The sequence below is a fragment of the Chiloscyllium punctatum genome, chromosome 39 (assembly GCF_047496795.1).
Source record: "Chiloscyllium punctatum isolate Juve2018m chromosome 39, sChiPun1.3, whole genome shotgun sequence".
Taxonomy (NCBI): Eukaryota; Metazoa; Chordata; class Chondrichthyes; order Orectolobiformes; family Hemiscylliidae; genus Chiloscyllium; species Chiloscyllium punctatum.
The window spans coordinates 25,161,340-25,172,995 of NC_092777.1; the positions used below are offsets into that span (position 1 = coordinate 25,161,340).

At 41.2% G+C, this 11,656-nt stretch overlaps 1 protein-coding gene across 2 annotated transcripts in view; it reads right to left on the minus strand.

The window, feature by feature from the left end:
* wdr45b (WD repeat domain 45B) overlaps positions 1 to 7,001 on the minus strand; it is a 53,357-nt gene extending 46,356 nt beyond the window's left edge. For both annotated transcript variants that reach the window (XM_072558319.1, XM_072558318.1), the window contains exon 1: positions 6,847 to 7,001. In XM_072558319.1, the coding sequence (XP_072414420.1) occupies positions 6,847 to 6,913 (67 nt within the window). In that variant the 5' untranslated portion in view covers positions 6,914 to 7,001. The remainder of the gene's footprint in view (positions 1 to 6,846) is intronic.
* Positions 7,002 to 11,656: the final 4,655 nt, after the last annotated feature.

Sequence of the window (11,656 nt, forward strand, 5' to 3'; positions counted from 1 at the left end):
CTTTAGACACGAACAGTTCTTACAGACTGAAGGGTAGCTAACGTAACCTCGCTATTTAAAAAAGGGAGGTCATAGAGATGTGCAGCATGAAAACAGACCCTTCGGTCCAACCCGTCCATGCCGGCCAGATACCCCAACCCAATCTAGTCCCACCTGTCAGCACCCAGCCCGTATCCCTCCAAACTCTTCCTATTCATATACCCATCCAAATGCCTCAAGTGTTACCAGCCTCCACCACATCCTTTGGCAGCTCATTCCAGACACTTACCACCCTCTGCGTGAAAGAGTTGCCCCTTAGGTCTCTTATATCTTTCCCCTCTCACCCTAAACCTATGCCCTCTAGTTCTGGACTCCCCGACCCCAGGGAAAAGACTCTCTCTATTTATCCTATCCATGCCCCTCAATTTTTTAAAACCTCTATAAAGGTCACCCCTCAGCCTCCGATGCCCCAGCCTGTTCAGCCTCTCCCTGTATCTCAGATCCTCCAACCCTAGCAACATCCTTGTAAATCTTGAAGAGGAAGTACAGCCCAGTGAATCAGATGTCAGTAGTCATAAATATGCTAGAGTCCATTTTAAGGATTTTATAGCAGAACACTTAGGGGGGGAAAAAAATGGTAGAATCAACACAGTTAACATGGATTTAAAAGGAGGGAAATTATTCTTGACAAATCTATTGGAATTCTTCAAATATTTAACTAGTAGAGCTGATGAGGGAGCCAGTGGATGTGGTTTATTTGTCAAAAGCCTTCAGAAGGTCCAAAGTCCCACACAACAGATTAATGTGTAAAATTAAAGCACATGAGATTGAGTGTAGCATATTGAGATGGATAGAAAATTGGTTAGCAGAAAGAAAATAGTGGAAATAAGCGGGTCTTTTTCTGACTAGCAGGCATTGAGGAGTGGGGTATCACAATGATCAGTGCTAGGACCCCAGCTATTCATAATATATGTTAAATAATTTAGATGAGGGAACTAAATGTAATATCGCCAATTTGCAGATGGCACAAAGCTGGGTAGTAGGGTGAGTTGCGAGGAGGATGCAAAGTGATTTGGACTGTCTGAGTGAGTGCACAAATGCATGGCAGATGCAGTGTAGTATGGATAAATGGGATATTATCTACTTTGTTATAAAAAATAGGAATGGAAATTATTATTTGAATTAAATCTAAATTGAGAGAATAGTATGTTCAACAAGACTGGTGTTTTGTACATCAGTTGCTGAAAGTAAGCATGCAAGTGCACCAGGAAATAAAGACAAGTCGAGTTTTAAATATAATGGGGTGTTCTTCCACCATTCATTCAGGCAACAACTGCCAGTTTCCCCATCATACTGAATGATGGGACATGGGTAAAAGGTGCGCGCCTTGGAAAGATTTTAATTTGTCATGTTTGATATAGTTTCATAGATATCTTAGAATTGTTCCATAAGGGTTTCAGATTTCCACAACCCAGGCTGTCAAGCATATTTCTTGATTTCACTGCTGAATGGGTCAGCTCTGGTCTTAACAACTTGATTTCCACGTTCAAGATTTCAAAACCAGAGGAAATATTTTTCATGTATTCATGTTTAACCATTTCAAATACCTCAAAATCATTGAACTAACTGGATTTATAAAGCAGCAGTAAAGTTGCAAAAGGTTAGGGCTTTCCACAAGAGCTTTAAAATCTATTCCATAATGATCCACATAAGAAATCAGAACAGTCAAAAGTAGATTTTAAGCAGAGACCATAAGGAGGAAGGTTGAGAGAAGAAATTTCAGAGCATCTGGTCCAAGCAGGCAACTATATCGTTTCCCACTAGGCATTGGTAAAAAATCAGGATGACAAAAGTAAAAACAATATATTAAAAGAGTTGACAGAGATTTGGGAGTGTTGTAGGGCTGGAGCAAAGTCCAGGGATCGGGAACTGCAAGGCACCCAAAACAAAGATGAGAATGTTACAAATCAAACTGTTGTTAGAACAGGAGGAAATGTGAGTCAACATACAAATGGTTGATGGATGAACAGCACTTGGCTCGAGTTAGATTACAGGCAGAGTTTTGGATAAGCTCAGGTTTACAGAAGTTGCAAGGTGAGAAGCTGGCCAGGGCAGCCACTGGAATGATCACTAAGAGAATACAAGCCAAGTTTACGTAACCTGGCGTCAGACTTGATCCGCAAAAGGTCTTATTAATTTAAACCTTATACATCTCTCATCAATTTCCTCTATATTATCCTCCAGCTATTTGTCGTTCTTGCAAGATCAATTCAATCATGGTCCAAATTAGCCCTACAATGAATTGAAATGAAATAACATTGATGTTTTGCAAGATACTAAAACAAACCATGTCAGTTTTAACCCAATATTGAGATAAGCAGGCAAGCAGCATAGGAGGACAAAAACAAAATCATAAATTTTATGAGTCGATAGTCTGGAAGGTTGTTGGCGTGGAATTTGCTGGAATAGTTATTATGTGACTAACACTTTAAATTATAGTGATTGCCCAATGCTCCCATGGCAAATTCACACACGATCTGGAGGAAAGACAAGTCAAAATAGATCACAGTGACCATAACAGAGAATTAAACTTGACACAGTAACTAGCCAATGCACCTTTCATTCTTCCATTGACAATAATATCGTATAATTCTGAAAAACCATGCATGCTGTAGAAAATTCACAAATAGAGTTATGCACTATATTTTAAAATATAAACATACCCATTCCTGAAAAAACTCAAACAACATACAATGCAGAGTATTTTTTTTGACATTTGCATTATTGTAATTACTAATAATTTTTGCAGAAGTCACTGGCCAAGTGTACCTGGCATTTTCCAGACATTGAAAGTTCTTGCGATTCACTTAATACTCAAGTTACCAATCTGCCACCTCTGACAAATTAACACAAGCAACCAGTGTAGGGGAAGAAACTTCTCCAGAGGCTGAATACTGTTGCTTATTAGAAAAGCAGTTCAAAAGATTCTATTTGATGGGTGTCCTTCTATATTTCCACACTCACATTCCTTTTACAGTGCTAGTTACGGGATTAGAATTTTAATTTCCCCAAACTTTGGTTTCCTTGGGATGTACCCCGTTAAGGTTACTAAGATGGTGCTCATTTTCAAAAACAAAATGGAATTTGTCAAGTTTTGTAGTAGATTACATGCATCAATACACCTGAAGAGTGTCTTGGCTTTGGGACAATTGTTGTAAGTTTTAGGTAGATTTATTTCCTTTGAGTATTCAATGGTTATTTCATGCAATTAAATTCAATTTACATTCCCGCCTCGCCTTGCTTCTTACCATCCATGTTGAGTTTAAAGCCCATTTCAAGAGTTTAAATGGTCTTAAAAACTAAGACATTCAATGCTAATTTATTGTACAAACGTGCAAAAAATGAGTCAAACATTTGAAAACGTAAATGACCAACTTTCTGCACTGAAACAAGAACATTTGAAGTCAAATGGTGCAGATGAAATCATTTCAGGAATTTAAGCAGATAACTGAATGATGGAATTAATCTGTGATCTTTTTACAAATGGACAATAATATAAGCTTTCCCTTAGTTTGATGCTGCAATTCCACAGACAACTGTGGAAAGTAATGCACCAATCAGCAAACATTTAGTATTTATTTAAATACAGACGGAGAAGGGAGGCTTTAATTAGACTGCTGCTAGACGCCATGGATCATTACTGCCATCTAAGCAGGGAAGACAGAGACAGAATAAGAGCAGAACCAGAAATCACGAAGTATAATTCGCAGACTCAATATCAGGTAACTTTTTTTTTTAAAAAGTGTGTTAAGGCAAACCCATTGGAGAATGGCCCAACTCATACAGGTCTAGCACAACTTTTGCATAAGTCAGATTTATCAGAATCTTTATGTTTAAATAATTGCACATATCAAGGATACACTACTATCATGGACCAAGACTTTCATAAATTCAAGATATTTCCTATCACCAATGGAAGTAAATAATGGTTAGATTAATTATCAAACGGGAAAAAGTAGCTTTGGTTTATATTGGTACTGGATTCAAGTTTGGAGCAAAAAAAAACAAAACAGTAGTCTGTGACTACTGTAGTTTAAAACAATAGCTGTCAACTACCCATGGAGAGACACTCCCTGCAACAACAGGAGTCACTTTTTGCACTGGCAATGAAATCAACAATACTAAGAACATAGGTGTGCCTAGAAATACACGAGTAAAGATACAGAAGAAAAACGTGAATCAATTATCACAATCCAAACATTATCAGAATGATATTGCTGAATTATTAATTGTGGCTGCAACATTTGATATTTTTGAACTGCTGTTATTTAGAAACAAACCCATAGGCAATTTGTTTGGTGCACAAGTCACTTAATATGTGACATCTGGAATAGGAACCCACTAGGACTGTATTTCCTATTTGGGTAATTGCTGAAGCCTAGCAAAATCATGTACAGCAGTCTGAACAATAAAATATTTAAGCAATTGACAACAGCATCCCAAAAGGAAATATTCACCTCTTTACCAAACAATTATGAAAAAAGGCAAAGCCGTTTAAAAAAAAACTAGATCAGGTAGTCAAGCTTTTCAAATGATGGTCAAGAGAGCATTAATAATGCAAGCAAAATCCAAATGCCATTTTGAAGATAAATTAAAATTTCACCAACGTTCATCATATCAAGAACACTCTTGTTAGTGTAATACAGAATGATCAATTTGAATTTATGCAATCCTATTTCTTTTCCAAGATATGAATAGGACATGGATATTTGCAATTAGAAGGTGAACCTAAGCAGTCCTTAGAAAGAGTTGAACAGTCCGAATAGTAAATCTGCATCCTAATCAAAAGGCAAGTCAGAAAAAGACTCAGTAACAGTGGCTTTTATTAGGGTCTTTGACAACCTCAGGATGCCCCAAAGCTCTGCAGTCAATGAAGTACTTTCAGAGAAGTCACCTTTCCACATAAAAGGGACTTGCATCCATGTAGCATCTTTAATATGAAAAACACCCCACGTGCTTCACAGAGATCGGGTCTTATGAAAAGTGGCACTCAAAAGGAGATATTCAGAGGGGTGAGTTCAAGATTGATCAAGTGGAAGACTGAGTAGCCATATTAAAAATACTTATTATGGTGATAAATCAATTTTCACAGTATTAAGTAAAACTCAACTGAAATCAAGGAATGCTTGTTAAAATAGATTAAAAAGTAGCTACATAACATTTAATTGTATTGGCTCTCAGAAAAGTTATGACACAGTTCTGGTGAGCCTTGAGCCCAGGCTTCCAAGCTCAAAAAGGTAGGGACACTATCACTTTGTCACAAGCAATCTACCAGATGAATTTTTTTTTTTAAAAATCAACTTGTGCACTACATCACAAGAGTCCTCAGAGTCTAGAATAAGTGATTAGATATTTTCAATTCAACCCACTCATGCTATTTGATACCTCTGGAGCAGGTAGGTCTTAACCCAGCCCTCCTGGGTCAAACAGAGAGACACTACCACAGAGTTAAAAGCACCCACCACCACCAAATTTCTAGCATATATCTTTGTGATTGATTATCAGGCAGAATTTATGACTGGCTAGTCCCACATAGGAAGCATTGTTAAAGGCACAAGAGTAGAAATGCAAATTAAAGTAGCTCGCAGTTACTAGACAAAGACTACATTTGTGTTTTTGGCAGTTCACATGCATGAATATTCCAAGTAATACCTAGCGAATGTAGCAAATACTGTGTTACTACCTTAGTGTAAACAAACTCCTACAACTATTTTTCCAATTCCAAAGAAAATATTTATTTATAGTACTAATATTATAAACCTCTATTTGGAATTCTATAATCCAAGCTATTACACACTAGCAGGGAAGAATCAAAACATATTTAACAGGAATTTGAGGTCTTTACAGATCGCTTATTTGCAATGAAAGTCAACTTTAGTTGCTGCAATTTTGGAATATCTCTCTAGAATAACATTTTTTTAAAAAAAACAGCATTGTCAGCTATTAATTTAGAGCATAAACATCATTTGCAACATTTCCTCGTATGTCAGCCTTCTCAGGATGCCCCACCTCTAAGGTAACAGGAACCAGCAGATCATCAGGAGGCTGTACGGTCTGATTAGCACAAACAGTTTACACAGGAACATAAACCTCACATTCATGGGGAGCGGAGACGATAACACCCAGAAAGCCTGCACCCTGTGCTGGGGCAGGTGTTAAAACCCACTTATACCCACTCCTGTCAGGAGACCTGTTATGCTATGCCACCTCCACGCACGCACCCACCATAGCCTGTCTGCAAATGCTCTGTGCCCAGCAGCCAACTATGCCCAGGTCAACCCCTCTTTCTGACACCTTTCAGTTACAGAAGGAATTGCTAGTTTTTCAAAACTGAGCAAAAACACTGACAGATTGTCTGTTGGATTTCCTGCCCCTAAGAGTGTACTTTGGTCTTGCGCCCAGCCGCAAACCCCTCTTCATTTGCCTTTTGATCTGCCCATTTTAAAACCGAACTCCCTTAAGGGACGGATTGGAACAATCAGCCGTACCGAGAGAGAGAGAGAGAGAGAGATCGCTAATCGTATTTAAAAACACGTGGAGCTTGTTTATTTCCCAGCGTCAACATGGATGACATTTTAACCGCCCACCCTGGAAGTCGAAAAACAAAAGGCCGCAGTCAGACCTCGATGCTCGGAGTCCAGGGCAAAGAGCGGGAGGGCAGGGGAGGCCGGGTCAACCGCTCCATCCACCCCCCCCCCAACCCCATTCCCCAGCCTCGGGGCCTGAGATTCACAGCGGCGGCCGTCCCGGGCCCCCAGTCATCAACAACCCCCGCCGCCGTGGCTGCGAGCCCGGGCGGTTACTCACCATGGTCCTGGTTGAAGCCGGCGTACAGCAGGCCGTTCCCGTGCGGGTTGGCCGGCAGCAAGTCCATCGCCAGCCGCCTCAGCCTCAGCCACTCTCTGTCCGGTCCGGGCCGAGCCGTCCAACCGCTCGCTCGCTCACTCACTCACTCACTTCCGGCGCCAGCTACTCATCCAGCACCGCAAGCCGAACGCCGAGCCGCCAGGACATTCCAAAGGATCGCCGCTGCAATCGCTCTCTTTAAAGGCAGCGCCTGCAGTCACTGGAGCATCCCTCCAGTGGCCTTCAAAGATGTCACTTCATTGGAGATGCTGCACTCTCAAAACATTCTTTCAAAAGCCCTCAATGGATTTTCTGGCTGTTACGCTTTGCTGCAGAAATCTCACTCCTTTCTATAATGTTCCTGCAAATGATAAAAAAAAGTTTAATGATTAATTCAAGATGAATGATCACTGAACAATATTGTTCAAAATCACACAACGGTCCGAAAGCTAGTGCTTCCAATTAAACCTGTTAGACTATAACCTGGTGTTGTGTGATTTTTAACTTTGTACACCCCAGTCCAACACCGGCATCTCCAAATCATGAACAATATTGTATATACAAAATAAAAATACAGTGCTGGAGAAACTCAGCACATCTGGCAGTATCTATGGACAAAGAAACAGAATTAATGTTTTGAGTAGGTAAAAATAAGGACTGCAGATGCTGGAAATCAGATTCTAGATTAGAATGATGCTGGAAAAGCGCAGCAGTTCAGGCAACATCCAAGGAGCAGGAAAATCAACGTTTCAGGCAAAAGCCCTTCATCAGGAATAAAGGCAGGGTGCCTACAGAGTGGAGAGAAAAATAGGCGGGGGGTGGGGTGTGGAGAAAGTAGCAGAGAGTACAATAGGTGAATGAGGGTGGGGACGGAGGTGATAGATCAGAGAGGAGGGTGGCAGAAGGGAGCAAAGAGTACAATGGGTGAATGGGGTGGGGATGAAGATGATAGGTCAGAGAGGAAGGTGGAGCAGATAGGTGGGAAGGAAGATAGGCAGGTAGGACAGATCATGAGGGTGGTGCTGAGATGGAAGGTTGGGGCTGGGGTGAGGTGGAAGGGGAAATGAGGAAACTGATGAAATCCACATTGATGCTATGGGGTTGAAGTGTTCCAAGATGGAAGATGAGGCATTCTTCCTCCAGGCGTCGGGTGGTGAGGGAGTGGCGGTGGAGGAGGCCCAGGACCTGCATGTCCTCGGCAGAGTGGGAGGGGGAGTTGAAATATTGAGCCACAGGGCAGTGTGGTTGATGGATGTGGGTGTCCCAGAGATGTTCCCTAAAGCACTCTGCTAGGAGGTGTCCAGTCTCCCCAATGTAGTGGAGACCACATCGGGAGCAACGGATACAATAAATGATATTGGTGGATGTGCAGGTAAAACTTTGATGGATATGGAAGGCTCCTTTGGGGCCTTGGATGGAGGTGAGGGAGGAGGAATGAGCTAAGGTTTTGCAATTCTTGCGGTGGCAGGGGAGGGTGCCGGGAAGGAAGGGTGTGTTATTGAGCGGCCTGGACCTGATCAGGTAGTCACGGAGGGAACGGTCTTTGCGGAAGGCGGAAATGGGTGAGGAGGGAAATATATCCCTAGTGGTAGGGTCCATTTGGACGTGACGGAAATGTCTTCGGATGATGTGGTTTATATGAAGGTTGGTAGGGTGGAAGGTCAACACTGTGGGGGGTGTTCTGTCCTTGTTATGATTGGAGGGGTGTGGTTTGAGGGTGGAGGGGCAGGATGTGGATGAGATGCGTTGGAGGGCATCTTTAGCCACGTGGGAAGGGAAATTGCAGTCTCTAAAGAAGGAGGCCATCTAATGTGTTCTGTGGTGGAACTGGTCCTCCTGGGAGCAGATATGGCAGAGGCGGAGGAATTGGGAACACAGGATGGCATTTTTGCAGGAGGTAGGGTGGGAAGAGTTGTAATCCAGGTAGCTGTGGGAGTCGTTGGGTTGAGTGTAGAGTCTCCTTCAGAACTGAAGAAGAGTTTGGAGTGCAGGTTCATAGTTCTTTGAAAGTAGAGTTGCAGGTAGCTAGGTTAGTGAAGAAGGCATTTGGTATGCTTTCCTTTATTGGTCAGTGCATTGAGTATAGGAGTTGGGATGTCATGTTGCAGCTGACATTGGTTAGGCTACTTTTGAGGGGCATGGATAGGATAAATAAACAAGGTCTTTTCCCTGGTGTGGGGGAGTCCAGAAGTAGAGGGTATAAGTTTAGGGTGAGAGAGGGAAGATATAAAAGGGACCTAACGTGCAATGTTTTCACACAGAGGGTGGTGCGTGTATGGAATGAGCTGTCAGAGGAAGTGGTAGAGGCTGCTACAATTCCAACATTTAAAAGGCATCTGGATGGGTATATGAATAGGAAGGATTTAGAGGGATATGGGCCAAGTGCTGGCAAATGGGACTAGATTAGGTGAGGATATCTGGTCAACGCGGGCTAGGTGGACCAAAGGGTCTGTTTCTGTGCTGTACATCTGTATGACTCAATGACTCTAAGAATCATGTTGGATTCGCAAGGTTTAATTTTGTTCCTCTCCCTGCAGATGCTGCTAGACCTGCTGAGTTTGTCCAGCACCATCTTCTTATTATTATTTGTTGGGATATCTCACTTTAAAGATGTAGCAAACTTCATTAATTATTACAATGAAGACAATGATTCAAGATACAATTACATTGTCGAACATAGACGATTCATCATTGACACACTTCCAGCTACGAGTTGAGATATTTTTGAATCAATCTGTTCAGAGATGTTGTTGCATAACTCTGCAGCAGGTGAGAACTGAACATAGATCTCCTAGCTCAGAGGTAGGGACACTACCACAAGAGCCTCCAGCTACACATTAATGGACACATGCAAAAAAATCCATTTAGATGGTGTGACTGCATTTAATGAATCTTAAATTGCTGATGGTTGCAAAAGCCATGTCTTGAATGGGACAGCCAATTTAATGGCAGGTGCAGTAGAGAAATCTCGGAGTAAATGTACAAAATATTCGCAAATGGTAGCATAGGTTGAAAGGCATCCAGGTTCCTTGTCTTTATAAATAGATGTAGTAAACATAAAAGGGCAAGCATAAGTAAATTACTGAAATATTCTGGGTGCTACACTTTAATAAAAAAAAGTCAAGACTTGAAGAAAAAAATTACTAGATGGTACCAGGGTGAGGAACTTCAGTTACGTGGACAGATTTGAGTCAGAAGCTAGGTTGCTATCCTGAGACAGTCAACAAGAGTGAAGTTGATGGATAATGAGACTTGTCACACAAGTAGCACACAGCAGAGTTTTAGACAAGTTGGAATATTTCTCAGGGCAGTGCAAAAAATTCATACATTGAGCAGTCTGAGAGGTTAAAATTAAAAGTTACAAAATTAAAAGTTACAAAATTCTGGACGTAAGTTTTAGCAGAAGTGGGAATGATACAACAGCAGAAGTGATGTTACAGAGAAGGAGAAAAAGAACTGTCATACAAGATGTGAGATAGTTTTTTTAAACTGAATTCCGAAATGAACATGATATAAATGTTGTTTACTGTTTGGTCTTGGCCAGACTACTGAAGCAGGCAGCCCTAGACCATAACTTTGTAATTTGTTTCAGTAAGTCTGCAGTGAAAATTACCTGGAGTAAGATAGCTAGGTTGACTACTAAATTTTAGAACAAACAAAAATTTATTCACAAAATTACACAATGAAACACAATTAACAGAATAACGAACCAATACAGAACATAATCTATCCAAACTAGACTTAAAGATGTTGTTCCAAATATACGCATCAGTCCCAATTAGCACTCTCCCTTTTAAAAGCAATATAAATAGAACACATACTTGCAGGTTGAAGTTGAAGGGCAGAAAAGAGAGAGAGAGAGTTTTCACACAGCTCCCTGTTGAATTTCTCAATAGTTCAGGACTGATCTAAAATCTGCCCAGGTCAGCTCTGCTAGAGAGCGGACCATTCCCCTTTCATTATACAGGTCACTTCTAAAACATGACCACTTTGGCCTGAAGTCTCATCTGTTTGCATATAAACAAAAGGCCTCTCAAAATCCTTTTCTTCTCTGTACCAAATCAGATTGATTGAAGTCTAACCCAGTTTATTATCCCTCTGAAAATAGTCAAGGACAGAGTATCCTTGAGTCAAGGAACAGCTTTTAGAAGAAAAAGGGACCAGCTTTGTGACAGCTCCCCTCATAAAAAAACCCCATCAATTCAAAAGGTGGCTTCATTTTTAACTCTTCAAAACCCAGTTAGTAGTCTAAACACACATATACACTATACTAACTATAAACATGCAAAGTCAGGCCACGGTACACCCACCACCGAATGGCACCGTATCTCATTCCAGTCTCAATAACATATTGGCAATCACATTTTCATGACCAGCCACATGTACAATTGTCAAATTGAATGGCTACAACAACAAGCTCCATCTAAACAGTCTGACATTTTTGTCCTTAAATTTTTCTATCCATGTCAATGGGTTGTGATCAGTATATATGATTGTCTCAGACGCGTTGCTGGCAATATAAACACTGAAATGTTGTAATGCCAACACCTAGCTCAAAGTCTCTTTCACCATCATTGAATGTTCAACTTCTTGGAAAAATATCCGATGGGTCTTTCTATTCCCTCATCATCCTCCTGCAGGAGCACCGCACCAACACCCACATAACTGGCATCGATAGCCACCTTGAATGGCTTTGTGTAATCCAGTGTGGCTAATACTGGGGCAGTGTTTAGGCTGTCAAATGCCTTTTGACAGTCTGCTGTCCACTGAA